The sequence below is a fragment of the Drosophila arizonae genome, chromosome 3 (assembly GCF_054131065.1).
Source record: "Drosophila arizonae isolate 15081-1271.41 chromosome 3, UAZ_ARI_1.0, whole genome shotgun sequence".
NCBI classification, from domain to species: Eukaryota; Metazoa; Arthropoda; class Insecta; order Diptera; family Drosophilidae; genus Drosophila; species Drosophila arizonae.
Genome location: NC_142923.1, coordinates 9274805 through 9296629, shown reverse-complemented (window position 1 = coordinate 9296629; position 21825 = coordinate 9274805). Strand labels below are relative to the sequence as shown.

General features: G+C 40.5%; 6 protein-coding genes and 1 pseudogene across 8 annotated transcripts; 3 read left to right on the top strand and 4 right to left on the bottom strand.

Annotated features, from left to right (window-relative positions):
• Positions 1–242: 242 nt before the first annotated feature.
• Positions 243–1769, bottom strand: LOC108610724 (transforming growth factor beta-1-induced transcript 1 protein pseudogene; annotated as a pseudogene).
• A 2460-nt stretch (positions 1770–4229) lies between these two features.
• LOC108609852 (uncharacterized) lies at positions 4230–6238 on the bottom strand. The gene has a single exon (XM_018001627.2). It carries the CDS (start codon positions 5787–5789, stop codon positions 5196–5198), a length of 594 nt encoding a protein of 197 aa, XP_017857116.1. The 5' UTR covers positions 5790–6238; the 3' UTR covers positions 4230–5195.
• A 266-nt stretch (positions 6239–6504) lies between these two features.
• On the top strand, positions 6505–15951 carry LOC108611964 (uncharacterized). Its single transcript, XM_089464598.1, has 2 exons — positions 6505–15667; positions 15873–15951. Exon 1 carries the CDS (start codon positions 6754–6756, stop codon positions 7720–7722), a length of 969 nt encoding a protein of 322 aa, XP_089320724.1. The 5' UTR covers positions 6505–6753; the 3' UTR covers positions 7723–15667; positions 15873–15951.
• Positions 7736–10011, bottom strand: Oscillin (glucosamine-6-phosphate isomerase Oscillin). 3 transcript variants are annotated; one of them, XM_089464600.1, is made up of 5 exons: positions 9893–10011; positions 9695–9822; positions 9086–9627; positions 8830–8881; positions 7736–7956 (listed from the first exon to the last, which is right to left on the bottom strand). In XM_089464600.1, coding segments are annotated over exons 1-5 (822 nt in total). In that variant the 5' UTR covers positions 9991–10011; the 3' UTR covers positions 7736–7954. The 3 variants fall into 3 exon arrangements, with proteins under 3 accessions (XP_089320726.1, XP_017860311.1, XP_089320725.1); XM_018004822.2 differs by lacking the exon at positions 8830–8881; XM_089464599.1 differs by lacking the exon at positions 7736–7956 and having other exon boundaries at positions 8579–8881.
• Lam (Lamin) lies at positions 11263–14497 on the bottom strand. Its single transcript, XM_018004617.2, has 3 exons — positions 14029–14497; positions 13266–13969; positions 11263–13201 (listed from the first exon to the last, which is right to left on the bottom strand). The coding sequence occupies exons 1-3, from the start codon at positions 14495–14497 to the stop codon at positions 12506–12508; spliced, it is 1869 nt and encodes a 622-aa protein (XP_017860106.1). The 3' UTR covers positions 11263–12505.
• Positions 15931–18584, top strand: Hel25E (ATP-dependent RNA helicase 25E). The gene is made up of 7 exons (XM_018004634.2): positions 15931–16129; positions 16190–16413; positions 16484–16667; positions 16736–16854; positions 17752–17883; positions 17962–18364; positions 18431–18584. Exons 1-7 carry the CDS (start codon positions 15931–15933, stop codon positions 18442–18444), a joined length of 1275 nt encoding a protein of 424 aa, XP_017860123.1. The 3' UTR covers positions 18445–18584.
• A 378-nt stretch (positions 18585–18962) lies between these two features.
• Positions 18963–21797, top strand: LOC108612071 (glycoprotein endo-alpha-1,2-mannosidase). Its single transcript, XM_018004963.2, has 3 exons — positions 18963–20068; positions 20125–20353; positions 20706–21797. Exons 1-3 carry the CDS (start codon positions 19095–19097, stop codon positions 20973–20975), a joined length of 1473 nt encoding a protein of 490 aa, XP_017860452.1. The 5' UTR covers positions 18963–19094; the 3' UTR covers positions 20976–21797.
• Positions 21798–21825: the final 28 nt, after the last annotated feature.

Genomic DNA, 21825 nt, shown 5'->3' with positions numbered 1-21825 from the left:
TCAACGCCTACTGAGGGGCAGATTGGGATAGCTATATATAATAATCCTCTTGACATCACATCCCATTTAAAAAACTTTAACTTGCACAAGAAATTTATATATCAAGTCGGGGCGCGGCAAATCGAAAAATTGATCTGGCCGGGCTTAAATCGCAAATGAGTATTCTGCAGTCGGTGACTCCCATCTGTAACGCTCTCACCTGCTTTTAATTTGTTCAAGCTAAAGTAAAATAAATATGTATGTCGATTTTTTTTGGATATCAATTTATTTACAATTTTGAAACAGATTTTATTTCTTTTTGAATTTTGTCCATGATAAATTTTTCAATTTAGTAATTTGTACATCATTTTTTTTTTTTTTTGAAAATGAAATGAAGACACTGCAGATATGACCAATTGTGATCTTGGCCGGGGTCGCTGTCTCCTCGGTTGTGTCCTTCGGTTTCGATTCAAGTAACATTTATAATTCTAATAGTCGATGATGCACTAACGCTTAAAACTATAAATGTATGAAACTCCAATAAATCGGTTATGTTCATAAATGCATAATATTCGTCCGTATCTTAATTTTTTTTTCGTCTGGTCTATTTTGTTAAGTATTTTTTTGATTCGATTATTTGTGATTTTTCTTTTCCGTTTTTTGCCTATGTATTTGAAGAAGTAGATAAGGGTAGATAGATAGTTGTAGATAAATGTTGATTGTGTGTTTGCTTGATTGGTTGGTTATTCAGTTCCGATAGGGTCCAGGGTACTGTACGATATATTCTCTGTGGAATGTCTGTGTCTGTGGCATTTCGCTACCATCCTAGCAGGTGCAGGCGGGGCAAACGGGCTTGTCCCCCTCGATGGTGAAGGTCTGTGAGGTGATTGGGTTCTCGCAGCGGTTGCAGCGGAAGCAATCACGATGCCATTTGGCATTCATGGCCACAATGGCGCTGTCTGTGATCGGCTTCTCGCACTTGGCGCAGCGCACCGCAAACATGTCCTCGTAGTCCTGCTTGCAGTAGGCCTTGCCGTCGCGCTCGTAGAAGGGACGATTCGATAACGGTTTCTTGCAAGCGCCGTCGCACACAAAGCAGCACTCGTGCCAATTCTCGCCCATGGCGCATATGGTCCGCTCGAGGATGGGCTTCTTGCAGGCGGCACAAGTGCTCGTATAGCGCTCGACAAAGCAATCGCTGCACACGGGCTCACCATCCTGAATATTGAATGTGGCGTCCTCGATCTGCTTGTCGCAGTGGCGGCACAGGAAATGCTCCGGATGCCATGTCTTGCCCAATGCGGTGATCACGCGCTTGGTGATCGTCTCGTTGCACTTGTGGCAAATGATGCTCTTGTCCTTCTCCTGGATGCTCATCTTGGCTGCTTTGATGGCGACGACGACCTCGGATTGGATTGCTACGGCAAAATTGTTGTCAACTCGATCGCACGCGTCCGCACAAAAGCTGGTCTCAATTTCGAATTTCGAAAACACGAATATACACGCTCACATACACACACACTCACACGCACGTACTGAATAGGGCCTATATTATATACATAGACGTATATATCGGAAAATAACTAACGTTGGCGTGTGCTGTTGTTTTTTTTCTTCGTAATTTTGATTTTTAAAAATATATATTTTGATATATATATATAGATATAAATTCAGAAGAAAACAGAACAAAGAAAAACGAGTTAATTTTGTGAGACTCAAAAACTAAATGAGACTTTTACAATCTCTACACTCGCTGCTCTCTGTGAGGAATGAGCACAGCCTATTCTGTTCAGTGAAGCAGTCCAGCTGTATCAACATACACTCAGGACGTCATTTTCAAAGCTTGCTTCGATCTGTGAAAATAATCTGTGAATATAACTTAAGCAGATCCTATTATAAAAATCCCTATTGGCTTGCAAAAGCAGTCAATAAACCACATTATGAAAGAGCATTAACACCTTTCAAAACCGATCTAATTTTTATCTATCTATCAGCTAGAGCCCTCTCTGCATTATGGAAAGCTGCATAATGATTCTGCTCACTATATATGAAAAATCGATAAATATCGATGATATAAATTGGAAAAAGTATGGATAAAATCCTTATAGCGTTATCTGATTATCCATTAGGCCGGTCAGTCTATAATGCAATCTAGCTTTTGTACTACATAGAAACTTGAAGCATTAAATATTTTGTCATGTTTTTCCGATAACTTATAACTCTATATCTAACTATCGAGCAAAGCATAAAGTAAATTTCGTATGCATATGTATTATTATTAATACAAATATAATAATATCAAATGATATTTAGACTTACACGACTCCCTATAAAATAATAAATTGTAATAGTTACTAGAAGCAAGCAAAAAGCTGTTCCTGACCAAAGCAGATTAGATTCCCTGACCGCTTGCAGCCTTGCACTGAAAATAAAAAGAATTTAATCAGTTTTAATTTTTTTTCTGATTTTGCAGCCTTGAAAGTTCTTGAACAAACAATACAAAACTGTATTTTAATGGCTTGCTAAATACTCTAATAAACGTCAGAAAGCATGTCATTTAACTGCATGTAATGCTAAGTATTTGATTCATGCACAAAGTGTCCACATGCTTCGCCCATTGAGCATCTGCTCCCAAATGGATCCTTTGAACTTGTCCCACTAACGTGTGCATGCAATTAGAAACTGACGCAGCAATTAACGCATGCATTGCATATTTGACATGAAATGCTTTTAATAAAATAATTTAATCATAATTATGCAACTGGTAAGCTATGCTCCCGCCTCCGCCTGCTATACCTCTGCAGCCCTTCAACGGCTCACGCACTCCAGCTGCATACGCAGACAGACGCCAGCGAGTGCAGAGCCTGACACAAATTCCCTTTCAACTTGCATAACAAGCTCTCGAGCGGGTCGTCCAAATGGCAAGCCAGCCTCTAGCCCGCGCCCCTCCACTCGCCCCTTGGCAATTTGGAATTCCTTGGAGCAGCAAATGAAATGGTGACATGTTCGCAGCAATCCTCGCATTATGAGTGCCATCCAGGCCAAAAACAATGCCTCACTGGCTACGTGGCGTCCAGGGCAGCTATCAAGCCAACAATAGCAACAAGTTGGGTGTGACCAACTAGGAGGTACTCTGCCATGGATATGAGTCCCAAGTTGCCAAAATTAACAAATGCTTGCCCAAAAAGACTAACATTTTACGTGTGGGGTGTGCTTTATACATATATTACCTACCAAATATTATACCCCACTAGGAAAAAAGAAATATTTCTCAAATGAATCTATTTTATGTGCAGCTACTCAATCGATTTCATGTCCCTAGTTTTTATAATCCTTGAGTTATGGCCAATCAGCTTCAGTTAATGAAACATTCTGAAAGTTTCAGGCTCGTGTAGAACGCTGTAGCTTGAGAACAGTTAAGATGATCTATATATGATCTATACGTTTATATCCTTTAATAAAAATAGCCCTCATTGTTAAGTTTCTTGACCGATTTGCAATCAGATTCAGTCATTGACTCATTGCGAAAATCTCAGTCTTGAGTAGAGCACCGTCGCTGGAGAACAGTTATAATGATGTATCTATCCATGATACATATATATCGTATAATAATAGCCTACGTTATTGTCTCTTGACCAACTCTAAACTCTCTCGATGATCCATTCCATTATGTGACAAACACTCTCTCTAGTCCATACTACCCCAGTTTGCTATTTTCTATGTGTTCGGGGTATGACAACGACCACAACAAAAGATATGGCAAATTCCAGAGGGTGGCTATGTTTGGTAACTTCTCTGGCATAGACTGGACCACACACCCACAAAAACACATACACACTCATATGTGTGTATGTGTGTGTTTTAATTGTTGTGCATGCGGAAGCGCCAAGTATTTTGCTTTAATTAAATTTTTTCATAATTTCTTATGAAACACATTTGATGCTTTTTTATTATTTTTATTAATTGCTCATATTTAGACGTTAGCTCACTTTTCTATGAAGCTACCCTTAAGAGCTGCGACTTCATGAATTGCAGTGGTGGTTTCTCATTTCCTGTTGCTCAAAAGCCAATTTATAAATGGCTCGAACTGTGACTAATTTCGGTTGCATGCCTAGCGGAAACTTTGCGCTGCTCATAAATTTAGAAAGATTTATAGAAATTATACATGTATATAAATATGTTTATTAATATATGAAATAACCGTCAAGGATCATTAAATTTTATATATAAATAACTAATTAATTAATCTTAAACAATTTACCAGTGCTTGCAAAATAATTATATGCATATAATAATAATTCTAATATATTTCATTTCATCTAATTAAATTTATATAATAAAAAATATTATATACACATTTTATTTTCTTAATATATATATAATTTAAGTATTTTTACACGATTTTCTTATACTTTCGTTTTCATAGAATTATTTTTGTAAATTTTATTTTTAATGTTCGTTATATAGAAAATTTCAAACAATTTTGTTTGTTTTTTTTTTACAATATTTTAAATATTTTTATGCAATTTATTCTAGTCATTTAAATTAAAACAAAGCAAATAAATGTAATTTTTTTTTATATATATTTATTTTTTTTTTTTTTTTTTTGTTATAAGACTAAAAATATGTATTTAATGTCGAATCTTTAATTCACCCAAAAAGTGAAAAATTGAATCATGAAACTCACATTGTAAATAATTAGCCAAAAAGAAATTTGTATTAAAAAGCCTGATCTCACCTGCAAGTTTTAGCCCACTTTTGTGTCTACTGCTCTGCTTCTTTCTCGCACTCTGTGTCTATGAGATAAAACCAAATTACGCACAAACAAAATGTAAGTCAATCAGGCATCAAAGGTCCTTGATCTCATCAAAGTGGAAACTGCAAACCGTCCAGTGCATCGCAACGAGCCCACCGCCAATCGCCAATCGCCAATTAACATTGACGGTCGCCAATTGAGGCTTTTAATTATGCAATAAGGGTTACGCGGTCGAGTCCTGGGACAGGACAGCGCATTGAACTTTGCAGCTGCCCGACTTTAGATAGAGTCGAAAACCAATTGGAAGGAAAAAGCAAAGTATTCGGAATTTAAGTTTAAAGCTCAAGTTGTCTTTTTAATGAGGCACTTATAAATACATGTATAAATAATACTAGATATAATAATATTAACTATAGCTATATGCAAACATATATACAAAGAATAATGGAACTCTAACCCTCTAATATGAGCGCCGATGCTTGTCCTTGTTGCTGGGCTTCTTCGAGGAGATGAGTGTGCGGCGTTTCAAACGCTTCAGCTTCGTCTTCTCACGCTTGCGCATCTTCTCCTGGGCCACCTCGACAATGGTGTTGCGGAGCTTTAGTCTGTATTTGATGAGGTGGTTCAGCTCAATGTCCAATCCCTGGTCCATGGGCGACAGGTTCTCAGCATTCTCGACATCATCCTCGTCGTCCGTTAACATGGCCAATTGGCGTTCCGCCCACGCAGCATCGTCGTCCTCATCGATGCTCAGGTCTGGCATGTCGAGCTGCTTTTTGTGTTGTTGTTGTTGTTGCTGCTGCTGCTGCTGTTGCGGCAGATCCTGTTGCTTCAGCAGCTCCTCGGTGAGCAGCAGCTTCGATGTGGCCCACTTGACCACCTGGTGATCCTTGAGCGCCATTTGCTGGCGATAGTTAAACAACTGCAAGGTGACATTTGCCCTGGGACACGCCTCCGCCTCGTCCCTGGGAGACGCCGGCTCCTCCGCTGGCATGGGTTGGACCACAGCCACCGGCCTCTCGCAGGACATTTTCGTTTCCAGTACGTTGCCCATGCTGCGCGCTATCTTATATGATGATCTTTGTACGTCGCCAGCTCAAATGCCACTGACAGCTGCAAACTTGTCAAAGCCGATTTATATCAAATATTTATTCGATATGGGCTGCAAAAAGGATTAGAAACGTAGGCAGGTACAATGGGTAGACGCGAGCTACCTAGGCCCTGCAGTCACGACATTTGGCAACACCTGGTCAGGGATTAGCGCACGCTGGTTAGCAAAAATACCCGAAATATGCGAAAAACTAACTTTCTTATAGACCAGGCCTATTTTATTGCTAATAGGGTATATTGCTATCCACGTGCATATCTCTATAAATTTCTCAATTATGACATATTTCTTATAAATTTACTTAATACTCATACACCTAAGACGAGAGATGGAATACAGACACAGGTGGAATACCAATCTGATTTTATAATACAAATTTAATAGCAAGCTTCACAAATAAGATGTAAAATCAACATTTGTTAGCAAAAATTATTATTTCTTTTAAGGAAAGCAAATGTTTACCAAAAATCGTACCAAAACTAATTTATACCAACCTAACCTCAATCATTTTTCTAACAGGCCACTTAAATCAACCGCAGGTGTTACAATATATATATAGACTACCTATTTACAATTATTACAATTCAAATTTTACAACATCTTTTACAGATCTTCAGTGTTTATACAAATTATGTAAGCCAGCCCTTAAAATTTCTACCTAACCTACAAACTATAAACATGACACAAGTTAGGTAAACCCCAGAACATTAACTAAACAACTGTAAACTTACTTTTCCAAAAATATTAGTTCCTTAAACTCGATTGCGTATACCTGTCCAACAAGTTAAGACACGCAAGATTTTGTGGGCTGTGGATATTACCCATTGGCCAGGTCAATTCTACCTGCTGAATATATAAGGTGCTTAACAATTGGCGAGCCACAGCATTCGCTTCTCAACTCCTGTTGGCCATGGACCGCAAGACGACGACACCATTGATGATGTTTCGCACTCCGGTGGGTGGTGAGAATCAGTTGTTCATCTTCAATTCGCCCATTGACTACACGGATCAGCAGCTGATTGTGTATCAGTGTTCGGGGATGCTGGAGGGCGAGAGTGGGTATTGTGTGGTCTATAAGCGGGATCATTACATAATCAGCAATCATCCCAACTATCAGAGCCCGACCAAGCGCAGCTTCCTCAACGAGTGCATCCGGCAGCTGTACATCATCAATGGGCTGGTGCACAAGCTGAACTGGGCGCCCAACACCTTGGTCTGCACTCAGCAGGAGCTGTGGCATCAGGTGAACATGTGCCTGCAGCCGGAGCGCTTGAGTGCGCGAAATGCCAGCCTCCAGCGTGTCAAGCGGCAGCTGTTCCGCGAGACGCAGCGCAAGCGCAAGGCGACGAGCAGCGTGCGTGGCCAGGTGTGGGGCACTCAGGTGTTCAACTTCAAGCCGATGCGCTCGAGGATCGGCAGGCGACACATACGACGCGGCTACTTGACGGTGGCCCGGCAAATCGTTCTCCAGCAGCTGATCCGTGAGAACGTGAAGCGTGAGATGACCGGCACATCGGCCATATGCCAGACGATCATCAATGCCACCGAGGGCATCTACAACGTGAACGCGACAGTCATCAGCGACATCTGCCGCTACCACCAGAACGCTGCACGTCATCAGCCCACGGTCCAGCGGCGGCTGAACGAGGGACAGCAGCGCATGCGCAGCAGCGAGGCCTGCCAGCTGACGCAGCGCGCCAAGCGCCTGGAGGCCATGTTCCTGCACGAGCAAGTGCGTCGCGCTGGCCAGAATCATCAGCTCATACTGGAGGAGTCGGTGCGTTCCATTTACTATGCCAAGCAGCTGTTTCGCCTGATCGAGGATCACGAGGAGTTCGTCTACACGGACAAACAGATCTTGGGCCGCAGCTGTTGTTAAGTTGAGTTTCAAATTCTTTTTAGTATTGTATAAAAATATATAGACAATGTCTTTTATTATAAGCAGTAGCGTAAATAGTAAATAGAACAAATAAAATGCATTAGAAACGTAAAACAAATTCGATTTGTTGTTATAGTTGTTGTTGTTGATAGATTGCAGGTTGAATGAGCTGCTCTACGGCTAGGTTTCCGTCTTTCGCTGTTCTATCAGCTGCGAGTGAACGTCCATCAGGCTCTGTAAAAGAAAATTTAAAATACTTAATATACATCCATGAAAATATATTTCATTATAAAATGTAGTCTATGGTGCAACTGTGATTCCTAATTGTATAAATCTATAGTACATATCTGATATTTATAAACAATGACATATTCAGTAGATCTTGACTTCTTAGAAAATTCTCTCAAAAGCTAAAATAACTCATAAATATTTTTATCACTTACTTAATAATCGAACTTCGATTTCAATTTTTAATTAATATTATTAATATTTTTGTCTCTTTCCTTAAAATAAACTAACTAAATTTCTCGTTATATTTTTAGCTCAAAATTTGTAATGTGAGCCGAACTTTTATACATATATCATTCATTATTAACAATATTCAGCCTTAACAATATCTCAGTTTTAAGTTAAACATACTTATATCTTCAATATTTATATTTAAGTTATCCTATCATAATTCCGCATCGATATATAGCTTCACAAAAGTTCCTGAATATTCCCAGAAATTACTTTTAAATTCTAGATTTTTGCATTTTAGCTCAGCAATTTAGTTGCTTTAATGATAATTCTGGGTCATCTAATAATAAATAAACTTTCTTCGCATTTAAACTAATAATTAAGATTTTCTCAAGCATTTTTGATTGCTTATATACTTATAGTTTTTAATTTCAATTTAATTTCAAAAACATAAAAATTTCAATTCCTTTTTAGTATATTACTTAAATTAAGTACAATCTTTATATATATAATACAATAAATGATACTAGGGACAATTATATACAATTTTGCTTTGGTAATCGCCAGTCTCTTAAATCGTTCATTTATTATCAAATACATTAACATTATAATATCATAAAAGCACAATCATTATGGACTATACTTTACATTTTGTGTAAGCTTCCGGGGAGTCGACTGCATTTGCATCTCTGAGAATGCCCTGTGAAATGGTGAGAAAACAAATGCCAACCAGACATTAGCGGAATCTACGTTCCGGAGTCATAAAACTTAGCAAACCCGGTATTAAGGAAAAGCAAAAGCAACTACGTGGTTAATATGCACCAATTGACTTGAGTCTAAACAAAACCAACACCTTGACACGCCATATCCATTATCACTACAATTGCACGTGCGCCGCGCATACCTTGAAATATTTAACCGTCTTGACACGCAGCTCCAGAGTGGCATCCTCATCGCAGATCATCAAGGTGTTCGCATGCTGCTGGAAGGCGCTGACCGTCCACATGTGATTGACGCCCTCCTCGATGGCCTTGTACAAGGCGAATGCTTTGTGTGCGCCTGTTATCAGAATCATCACCTCTTTCGAGTCCATGACCGTGCCCACGCCCACAGTCAACGCCTGCTTGGGCACTTTGCTCATGTCGTTGTCAAAGAAACGGGCGTTCGCTTCCAGCGTATCCTGCGCCAGGGTCTTGACACGCGTGCGCGACACCAACGAGGAGCCCGGCTCATTGAAGGCAATGTGTCCATCGGGTCCGATGCCGCCAATGAATAGCTCCACACCGCCCGCTTCCTTAATCTGCTGCTCGAACAAATTGCATTCGGCGACCAAATCCTTAGCATTGCCATCCAGAATGTGAACATTCGCCGGCTCAATGTCAATGTGCTTGAAGAAATTGTGCCACATGAAATAGTGATAGCTCTCGGGATGATCACGCGGCAGGCCTAAAAAGTACTTTTGGCTTTAGGTATACTCCCAGGTATATGATGGGTGAGAATCACAGCCACTCACCCACATACTCATCCATATTGAAGGTTTTCACATAACGAAAGGAGACCTTGCCCTGCTTATGGAACTCAATCAGTTCTTTGTACATCCCCAATGGGGTGCTACCTGTGGGCAAGCCCAAAACAAAGTATCTAAAGAGGGAGAGGTAAAGAAAGAGAGAGAGAGATGATAAGAGTCTGTTGATAAAACTTCTCCACTTACTTATCGGGTCCCGGATTGAAGTCGTGGATCCGCTTTGCCACATATTTGGCTGCCCAACTGCCCACCGATTTGCTCGTCTCCAAGATAATTAAGCGCATTCTTAATATTTAGTACTGAAAATGTGAAGTGTGTACTTGTAAACTTATGGTTTGTGTGGGGCATTATAGAATATATTGATAAGGACTGATTAGATCTAGCCTACATATTAATTATTAATAAGCAAGTACTTAATATGGTACCCATAGATTAAAAATTACAGTGTGTATTCAACAAGATGAATAGTCATTATTAAATTATAATCACGTATATATATATTTATTTGTTTTACACTTGAAATTAAATGATTTCGTGCTACATCTGACGTAATTTGTGAACTATACACTTTTACGTTAACTTTTGACAAACAAAGTTTCTCTTAATCGTTACGTTTCACTGCAAGTTACTCTTATTTAAGCACAGATCAATGAAAAAATTAATTACGCCCTCTAGCAATAGTTTAACTTATCGAGCGCTCACTGTAGTCAAACACTTTCGTTCTTAATTTCTAAAGAGCGAGTGAGACAGAGACATTCGCACTTGAATTCCAATGGGGACACTTGAGGGTCGACAAGCAGCTCACCTCCGTTCACCTGCACTGTGTTACCGTAAATAACTTTTTAAAACATAAACTTAACGTCGTATAATAATAAATAATAAAGTCACACAATAGCAATCGCAGCGATAGCGCTCAGCTCTGGTCTGATGTGGAGCGTACGAATCGCCGACGAGACTGGCAAACAAGCTGTGGGCACCGCTTCAATTTAGCTGTCAATTTATATACAATACACATATTGTGTGAAACGCGCTCTTAGTAGTAAAGAGAAAACGGTTAGCTGCAATTCAAACCGCATAACCTTGAGATACAGTTTGCAAAAGGCGTTATCACGTTTAAAAACAAAACTCCAAGGGGTGCAACGCAGTGATCCGCGGCTATCAACTGCAGCGTCACTTTAGCAGCAGCCGCAATTGCCAACTAAAAGAAAAGAGACAAAAATACTCCAAAACGATAGCGTTTAATACGCAGCAACAACAGTTGAATGAACTTGCTGCTGTCAAAGTGAGTGTAAATTTGTGAGCGGGAGAGTTGTTCATTTTGAGTGGCTTAACATACTGGTGTTGCCAGACTGTTCGCATAATTGAGTGTGTTTTACGATGCCATGCATACATTCAAATGCCTAAAAATAACTCAACATAGAATAAGCGGCGAGAAATATTAGAAAATAACTCAACATAGAATAAGCGGGGAGAAATATTAGAAAATATGCTCTACAACAGGGCTGATTAATTTTCAGCAGCAGCTTGAAATTATTCGCTATGAGTGCAAAACACTATTTTATGAAACATAATTATTTATTTAGCAGTTACATGTAGTCTTAAGTTTAAAATTTAAATTTTAGTTTTCTTTTCATTTCTTTGCTTTAGAATATGTTGTAGTTTGACATGGACACACCCACGTTGAGCTGCTTCTTTCTTGTTGCAGGAAAAACCGGTTCAGCCGAAAATCTATGATAAAAAAAAAAAAAAACATTCCATTGAGCACCTATGAGAGAGCGCACCAATCAAATTCCAACTCGTTTTAAAAATATATTGCTAGGCTCTTTTCTCACACAGCTATTTTTGCGTTTTTTTTCTTTTCCTTTTTAAAATTTTTAGAATTATATTTCTCAATACAAAAAGTTGCTTAACATAAGATACACACATGCATATGCATGTGCATGTACTTGTGTGTGCGGAGGAGAAAGGCGAGAGGGAAGCTCAAATTTGTAGTTACAGTTTAGTTTTACCGATTTTTATTGATATTTCGTTGAATTACTTTTAACATGAGCTTGTCGTTTTTGTTTGTTTTTAATTCTGCTTATAAAACTATATATATATTTATATGTATGTATATTTATTTCTATTTATATGCTGGAGCCGTGGCTCATACAAATGCATCGGAAATGCTGTCAACTCAGCATTCGCAAAGCACTTGAATGCACAAATACAAAAATGATAAGAATTGAAAATTTCTTGAAATTTTTTTCTTTGTAAATTCTATGTGGCATACAGAAAACCGAATTTAAAATATACCAAATAAAGTTTACAAAAATTATGCTTATTGTTTAAAATTAAGATTGTACGAAGGTGGGGTGGGGTTGGTTGGAATTTGTTCTCTTTTTTCCGAAACATGTAACGTAAATTAAATATTTGTCATTCAGATAAACACAAAGGGGATTAGTAATCAGGAAAGAATGAATGTGGTAGTGGTAAAGCACAGAAACTAAATAATATATTGAACATGTGGAAGAATCGTAGACATTTAAATTGAAATGGAACTGCTGTAGCTAGCAAGTTTTACAATTGAATGAATTATTAAAGGTGCTGCTTGGCTCTGGTTTCGCTCGCCTTTTTCTTCCCTCTCTTTACTTCGGGTAGCCACAGAAAAATTAATAACTTAGCTGATAATATATAATTCCGTCTGTTTTTTGTTTTTGTCTGTTTCTGTTTGTTTGTTGATTTGTTTGTTTGTGTGTGCTTGTCTGTCTGTGTCTGCATATGTGTGAATATATTATTATCTTTATGCTTGGCTGGCTATTACATAATCGCGCACTTCTCGTTCGTCTGTAGGGGATCGCCCTGCTGATGGTACAGCTGCTCGTTGCCATCAACGGCGCTGATGCTGCGACGGCGACTGAGGCGCGAGGATGACACATGTGTGGAGACAATACGCTTGTTGCGTTCCATATTGGCAACCGTTTCGCCTTCGCTATTCAACAGCGCCATCTTCGTATTATCGCCAGTCATCCACTTTTGTTGCTTCATCACTATGTTCGATGGCGGCTCGTGCGTGGCACGCGAATCCGACGACCAAACGGTCACTGTGCCATTTGGCTCGATTTTCACGGAACGATGGAACTTGTAGGTTGTCACTGGTCCATTATCGTTAAGCGACCGCTGCAGCTGCCAGCCGCCAATGGAGACCTCTTCGGTGCCCTTGTTGTACAGCTTAACGTATTTGCCATCGGCGTCGATCTCTTTGATTTCCACATTGCCCTTAGCACTAGCCGACACATAAAAATCGGATACGCTATGATCCTCAGACTCCTCAACAGCGGCACGTTTGCGCTTCAAGCCGCCCGACGGTGTGCGCCGAGAGGGCGTGGCACGAGAGCTACGCAACGATTGGCTGAATGATTGCACCGTAGCCGAATTCGCGGGCGTTATATTTAAACGTGCCTCCTCACCCACGAGCAGCTTGTCGTAGGCGGCGATTTCCAAGTCCAAAGAGACCTAGAATAAAGCAAAATAGGTATCAGTCGAGAGAGTTGATTGAATTGTATATATATATATCTACCTTGATGTCCATTAAATCCTGATATTCCTGCAATTGTTGTGCCATCTCCTCGCGTAAGCGATTCAGTTCCTTATCGTACATTGCAATGTCATTTGCATGGCGTTCGCGCTCATGGTCCAGCTGCTGTTCCAGCTCCCGTATGCGCGTGTTCAACATGGCATTGGCCGCCTCCATATCATTGAGCTTGGCATTAAGTCCATCGATACGAATGCGTGAATTGCGCAGCTCCTCTATTGACTTGTGCGTCGAGCTGTGCGTGCGAGCCGCCGCTTCTTGTAATGAACGTATCTTGGCCTCATACAAGGCCTCGATATCATCGCGATTGCAGCGCATTTGATCCTCATACTGGTTGCGCAGCTCTTGCAGCGATTGCTGCAACTTCGCCTCATACTCGGACGAGAGACGGCCATCGATTTCACTGTATTCAGTTTGGCGTATGCGACGCGACTCGTTAATCTCCTGAACGTGCACCTGATCCTTAAGCGACAGCTCTTCACGCAAACTTTGTATATTGTTCTCCAGATCCACACGCGCCAGAGTCTCCTGTTCAAGATTCTTGCGCGAGTCCTCAAGCTGCTTGCGTTGACGATCCAGTTCCTTGAGAGCTTCGTTCAGGTCATCAATGGCTTTCTTCCGATCGGCATTGGCCTGGTTATATTTATTACTCAGCTCACTGGCACGCGACTCGTTCATTCGGGCATTAGCTAAAATGACATTCAATCAATTAATGGAGGGTTGATTATTGTGATTGATGTGAACTCACCCTCAGCAGCGCTGCATTCCTTCGTCTTCCTGTCTAGACGGGCAGTCAACTCTTCGTTCTCCTCCCACAGCCTCTTGGTATCAATCTCTAAACGCGCACGTTCTCGTGCCAGTTCATCGAGCATACGACGTGCCTCTAGCAGTTCCGTCTCATAGATACTCTTAATGTTGGTCGTCTCTTTGGTCACGGTGTCACGTGTGGTCTGCACCTCAATGGTAAGACGTGCGTTCTCCGTCTCCAAGTTGCGAACGCGATCAATATAGCAAGCCAGACGATCGTTCAAATTCTGCAGCTCGACCTTCTCCACCAGTCGCGAATGGCGCGTGGGGCTGGTCGCCTGCTGCTGCGACTGCGACTGCGACGACGACGCCGATGTCTGTTGCTGTGGCCCAGATGATGGTGGTCGAGGGGTCGAGGTACTGCCGGGCTGCGGCGTCGCGGTGCCAGCGCGTCGAGTTTTAGACGACATTGTTAACGTTCACTTGCTACTGACGACGACGATATATATTCATAAATAAATATGCAAATAAATTGAATTCTAAAGCACACTTTAAACTGACCTTATTATGCTTATGCTTATAGCTCGAAATATTTTTGCGCGCAATCGCTTGCTTTAGGCTGATAAAATTCCAAACAGAAACAGAAACAGAAATATCAAAAGAAATATAAAAGCTCTTCAAACACGAGTGAAATGTATAAAGAGCGCAATAAAAACGAAACGAGTTTCTCTGCTCTCATCGCTCTTTGAGCGTAACACAAAAATTCACTCAAGCGACTGTACTAAAGCGAACGAACGAAAAAAAAAAGAAACAATTGAGTGACTTTTGCGGCGTTTTGTTTATGGGCGTGGGGTAAAAATACGCGGGTGCGGCGGCGAAAGGCCCGTTATATATGCTTAATACAAACACAAGCACTCAATCCAAAAATGCTTTTAGCTGCCGCACATACAATTAATAGCATGGAATTGCACAATATGGCGTTTTTAATTCACAATTTGCCCTTTTACAGCGGCATTTTGTTGCAGCTGCAGGGGGGCAAGCGCAATGGAAACTTTGGGAGGGAATCTGAAGCATTGAGACTAAATTGCACTTTTCACTCGATGTGTTTGCATATTTAAACAATAAGTAGTTTGCACACTTTAATCAATAAGTAGACTTACGTGATTATTGTAATTTATTTAAGCGATGCAAAAGTATAAGGCAAAAAAATTGTATTCGCTCTTAGAAAACGCGGCCGACGTGAAATTTCTGTTGAGTAGACTGACGCTGGCACTATCGATATTTTATTGCATCAATTGTAGCTATCGTGAATACTCAATGCAACTCTGATTGTAATTCAAGCTGGGGAATAGTTTTAGTCTTCATTTGCAAATCTAATGCAATTGTAATCTTCAAAAATATATTTTTTAGCTGTTGATTTAAATTGTACTACATTCTTATGAAACTGTGATGTTGATATATCGAATATGTGACTGTCACGTTTATCGAAAAGCTATATCGATTACAATAGCAAAAACTGTTCTTTACATTATCGACGTCACGTTCAATGTCAGTACAACTTTTTCAATCTAGCTAAGGAATATTTATTACATTTGCAAAAAAAAAAAAGAATAAATAAGTAAAAATAAAACGTACAAAAGGTAAGACATTTTGGTCAATGTGCACAAGAAAAGCAAACTTAAGGTTAAATATATTTCGCAAAATGTTGCAAGCCGTCGCTGTGTGATTCAGTATACTGAAAAACAAGATGGCGGAAAGCATATGCCGGTTTGGCATACAAAAACGCGGCATTTACAACGACACTAACAAAAGTGTTTCATTTACAAGAGCCATTTTTTCTTACAGAATCGTAAAACAATTCTTGCTAGGCATATACGCACAGAGTTAAAAAAAAAGCAGAAAAATGGCTGATAATGACGATCTTCTCGACTACGAGGATGAGGAGCAGAACGAGACCACTGCTGTTGAGAACCAGGAGGCCCCAAAGAAAGATGTTAAGGGTACTTATGTATCCATTCACAGCTCCGGTTTTCGTGACTTCTTGCTAAAGCCCGAGATTTTGCGTGCAATTGTTGATTGTGGCTTTGAACATCCATCAGAAGGTACTTATATCGTACAGTTGTGCGTATGAACAGTTGTTCATGATTTTATTACATTTGCAGTTCAGCATGAATGTATACCGCAAGCTGTGCTTGGCATGGATATCCTATGCCAGGCCAAGTCCGGTATGGGCAAGACGGCAGTTTTCGTGCTCGCCACATTACAGCAGCTGGAACCGTCTGATAACAACACCTGCCATGTTTTGGTCATGTGTCACACACGCGAGTTGGCATTCCAAATAAGCAAGGAGTACGAACGTTTCTCCAAATATATGCCCACAGTTAAGGTAAATTAGCTTATGCCAAAATTTATTCGTGAGACTTGTTTCAGTTTAGTTTGTTTTATATTTTCTATAGGTTGCTGTATTCTTTGGCGGTCTAGCGATTCAAAAAGATGAGGAGACTCTGAAGAATGGCACACCCCATATTGTTGTTGGTACACCAGGTCGCATTTTGGCACTCATTCGTAACAAGAAGTTGAACCTGAAGCACTTGAAACACTTTGTTCTGGACGAGTGCGACAAGATGTTAGAGCAACTGGGTAATTATTAAAAAGTGTATCAAATATGTGTCTATATTGCTAACACTCGGTTTTTATTGCTTTAACAGATATGCGTCGTGATGTGCAGGAGATTTTCCGAAGCACACCACACGGCAAACAAGTTATGATGTTTTCCGCCACTTTGAGCAAAGAGATTCGTCCCGTTTGCAAAAAGTTTATGCAAGATGTAAATATCTACGTCGCACTACTACTACTACTATTACGACCACTAGCTATAATATATTGCGAAATCACGCACGCCATTCAAATCAACCTAAAAACTACCAAAAAACAATTGTCACACTCTTTGCCTTATACCTAAAACCAGACAAACCTATTGCAACTGGTTTAAACGCGTTAACTGTAAACGAGAATCCTGAATTGATTCAATGTTATCGATATCTTGGTCATAATTGCTAAACACCATTTTCTAAATGGTTAATCGCGTAAATTGAAAACGAGCACGCGCTACAAGCGTATAATATGCCTGATAAATCCTTATCCATAACTATCTAAAACCATTTTCTAAATGGTTAAACGCGTTAACTTCAATCGAAAACGCGCTAAATGCGTATAAAAGATACCAAAATATTGCCCATAACTGCCCGAAACCCATTTTTTAAATGGTTAAACGCGGAACTTCAAACGCCAATGTCAAACCTTATCAAAATATAATAAAGAACGCATATTTCAAATCGCAATGCAACCAACATATAAAAATATTATACAAATTAAAAAAAAAAAAAAAAAAAAAAATTACCACTGTCAATCAAAAAGTCAAAACGGATAATGTGTCCGATTCATCTGCTGATACGACTGATGCCCACATGGAGCGCTAGCTATCCTGTCGCACAACATTTTGAGGTGATGATAGACGCTACAGATGCGCAGCCGTGGCCGCAGCAAAGAACAACAACAACATTTAAATACCCGTACATACATACTCTAGTTGATGATGATGGTTTTTAGCGTGGCCGTATGTAGAATTTGTAGGCGTACCTTAGCTCTTAAGTTGCAATTCGTATTTGTCAATCATAATTGTTTTCCTCTTAAAATGCAAACAAAACCCATTTCATTTTATTAGCCCATGGAAGTGTACGTCGATGATGAGGCGAAGCTGACGCTGCATGGCTTGCAGCAGCACTATGTCAATCTGAAGGAGAACGAGAAGAACAAGAAGCTGTTCGAACTGCTCGACGTGCTCGAGTTCAATCAAGTAATATCTTTCCACCCTGTCTCCGCAATCTATAACTGTTACATGAGATATACTAATTGGGTTTTATTTGCTCTGCAGGTCGTCATCTTTGTCAAGTCCGTGCAACGTTGTGTGGCCCTGGCTCAGCTTTTGACCGAACAAAACTTCCCGGCCATTGGCATTCATCGCGGCATGAATCAGGATGAGCGTTTGAATCGGTATCAGCAATTCAAAGACTTCCAGAAGCGCATCCTAGTGGCTACAAATCTTTTTGGCCGTGGCATGGATATTGAGCGTGTTAACATTGTATTTAACTATGACATGCCCGAGGATTCGGACACCTATTTGCATCGTGTGGCTCGCGCTGGTCGATTTGGTACCAAGGGCTTGGCCATTACCTTTGTCTCCGATGAGAACGATGCCAAGATACTTAACGAAGTACAGGATCGTTTCGATGTCAACATTAGTGAGCTGCCCGAGGAAATTGACCTATCTACATATAGTAAGTTCTTCAAGGATTTCAAATTTTGGTTTTTGATTTAACCAGTTCTAATGTTTACTTTTACAGTTGAGGGACGCTAGTCACAGCGCATGGAGATATGAAATACTTAACATATGACAAAAGATACCAATTTTTTATAAACTTTACTTTATAACTAATAAAAATACAATCCCATCAATGTGTTGATGTAGAATAATAAAAGTCAATTCATTATCAAGAATAGTATTTGTAGTGGATATACCAGAGAAATTTAATTTGTCTTTATATAGCGTTCAAATCGTATCTTTTAGTTGCAATTTTCAATCTTAATTTTAATCATGAACAATAATTTAATATTACAAATTTATCTTATTTAAAGAATTATTTTCACATTTGAAATATTAGTTTTATTTTAGGATTATGGATTCTCTGTAATCTGCTCAATTTGCAATCATTTCATATAGAGCATGTCGAAAATGTAATAAAATTGAATATATAAAGAAAATACATAATCCAATCCTTTCGTTTGCTGGTCCAGTTCATATATATATATATATATTTTTTTTTTTTGGGTCCGTTTTGGGACATGCGCAAATCGCCTTGAGTTTCCGGCTGTTGTAGGGTTACTAAAGGGCAGGTCCTTGAGCGGGCGCGGGGACTGGATTACGTGCGGTGGTTGTATAAAAACGAAAAACAAGAAGAAGCTCAGAGTTAGGCCAAACAATGTGAAGAACAAATCGAGTAATTCAAAATGTTATTGAAAAAATATGTGAAAACGCGTCGAAAGGTGAAGATTCTGTTGCTGGTGACGATTGTGGCGCTCATTGTGATCACCTGCATCATTTTGCTGGGCAGTTCGGGGCCACATGGCTCAACCATTGAGCGTTTGCTGGACGAACGTTTCATTGCGCGCGCCTATCAGCCGCAGTCGGAGCAGCTGCAGCAGCCCAGAGAGCAGGCTGTGGCCCTGCTGCAGCCCCATCGGGAGAATGGCGTCATTGTGCCGGAGAAGTATGACGAGCATAAGATCAAGGAGCGCATCATGCAGAATCGCCTGCAGCAGGCGAAGCAGCAGCAGCAGCGGGACAATGAGGCGGAGCAGACGCTCACCACAGTGGATGCTCTGACCACGGCTGTGCACATTTTCTATACGGCTCCGGTTCCGTGGTACAAGTCCAAGAAACCGCCACTGCCGCAGCCAGAGCATCCCAATGAGGTGGCTCTGCCACTGACCACCCCAAAGCCCGTTAAGATCCTGAACACCGCCTTCTATCCAGCTTTGGGCCTGTATAAGCCGAGTGCCAAGCTGCTGGGTCAGCATTTCGAGAACATACGCAGCTGTGGCATTGGCGTGATCATACTCAGCTTTGTGCGGCCCTCGGATCCGGCGCTTCTGCATCAAATCCTCGAGCTGGCCCCACAGCATAATCTCAGCGTCACCTTTGAACTGAGCGTGGCCGGCAATCGTACGCTGGAGTTTGTGCGCCAGCAGCTGCAAGAGATTGCGGCATATGTGGATCTCCCAGGCTTCTATCGCGTGTATAGTCAATCCCGTGCAGCGCTGTTGCCCGTATTGTATGTGAGCAATGCGTATAAACTAAGCGAGAGCCTGGGTCGTCAGCTGTGCCGGCCCACAGCCCAGGAGCTGGCCGAGCAGCTGAATGTGCCCAAAAACGTCGGCGGATTACGTCGCGTGCTGGATGCACTGTTCATTGGGCACATAAGGTAGGATCGACATCGTATTGGGTCTTTCCCTGTTCTAATCAACGTCTTCCGTTCAGGCTTAAGAGTCATGCGGATGTGCTGCGTCGCTTGTGCTTCGATGGTTTCTACAGCAAATTGCCAAGCAATGGCGCCGTCTTTGCCAGCACCTGGAAGAACTGGTCATATCTCAAGTCCTATGCGCTGTCCTACAAAATGTTGTTTGTGCCAACCGTGGGACCGGGCTTTGCGGAGCGCAATAAATTTCCGCGACACGGTGATATACAACGGCACAGGAGCAACGGGCGGGTAAGTGGCAGCGGAACTAGGGCTGGGTAATAAATATACCCTGTAACTGTTGTACATGTCCAAGTGTGGGTATGCTTGCATTTAGAAGAAGCACATACGGCTGTGGGACTGAAAATAGGGCAGACGTGCCTAATATCGTTTTTGCTCGAATCGATAAATATCGAGAAAATAAGCATCAGATATTTAAGATTACTTTTGTTGTTTGTCGATAAATGCCGATATATAACTTTAATACCTATACGTTTATTAATCAATAACAACGTACTACAGGGTGACTGCTAGTCGGGCAGCCACGACTTCGACACACTTAATTGCTCTCATCTAGCTAAATATTTGCCATTTCCATTTACAGTATTATGGAGTTGCCTGGCGCACAGCAATATTGAACCATGTGGGATTCATAAATATAGCCAGCTACAACAATTGGCCCGATGGCAGCCAAATTGAGGAGGTGGTGCCACGTGCCGGCTTCCTTGATTACAATCCCGGTTCGCGTACCAAGTATCTGGATCTGACGGCCCACTGGGTGGGTAACTTCCTGAAGACGCGCCAGGAGGCGGCGTCGGCGGCAGCGGGTGCGGTGCTGAACTGTTATGAGCTGCTCAATAACACGATTTGTTAAGCCAGACGGTTTATGCGTGCGCAATTCGTGATCGAACTCAGGTCGCGAACAAACTCATATCGTCGATTCAATGTGTTGCCTTACCCCGTGGAGCGGCCTCCTCCATTCGGTGTGCGTTTACTTTAAATGCAATCAATTGCAATTGCCACTCAATTACTTTCTTAACTGTTAACAAGTCTTCTACTACTTATATATGCCTATATAGCAACCAGAACAATTATCTATATATCTGCCAAAAACATAAAGCTCTATTTAAAGTGCAAGCATATGTATATTATATATATTTAGGTAACGATTAACTAGGGCCTGGTCGTATAAAGCAGCGCCAAATTATTTTAAATTTTTTCTAGACTTCGATTAGTACTACTAACAACATCAATAACTACAAAAACTAAAACAATATCATCAGCCATGCCATATTATATACATTAATATACATATATAGAAAATGTAGCAAGAATTAACTATTTGTTAAGCAAAAATATAAAGACAAAAGCTTATTAACACTTGTTAAACGAAAGGTACTTAACAAATTTTATCTTTATTACACATACAGTATAAATATATTAAAACATATTTAATTACTTTAACTAAGCTTTAATAGATTTACTAGTGCGAAAGGAAAAATAAAAAAAAGAAAAACATTTATTATCATATAAAACAAATCAAGACTTTCATACGTGTAAACGTTAATTTGCGTAGAGACAATGTATTAACCGTTATAAGTTCCCTTAGCAATTTATAGCTTATATTTTCGTATCATCAACAAACAAATAACTAATATACCCTTCTTCCCTTCTGAAATAGAGTATTTCCCTTAGTGACAGCCGCTGTCAGAGACGGCAGCAAT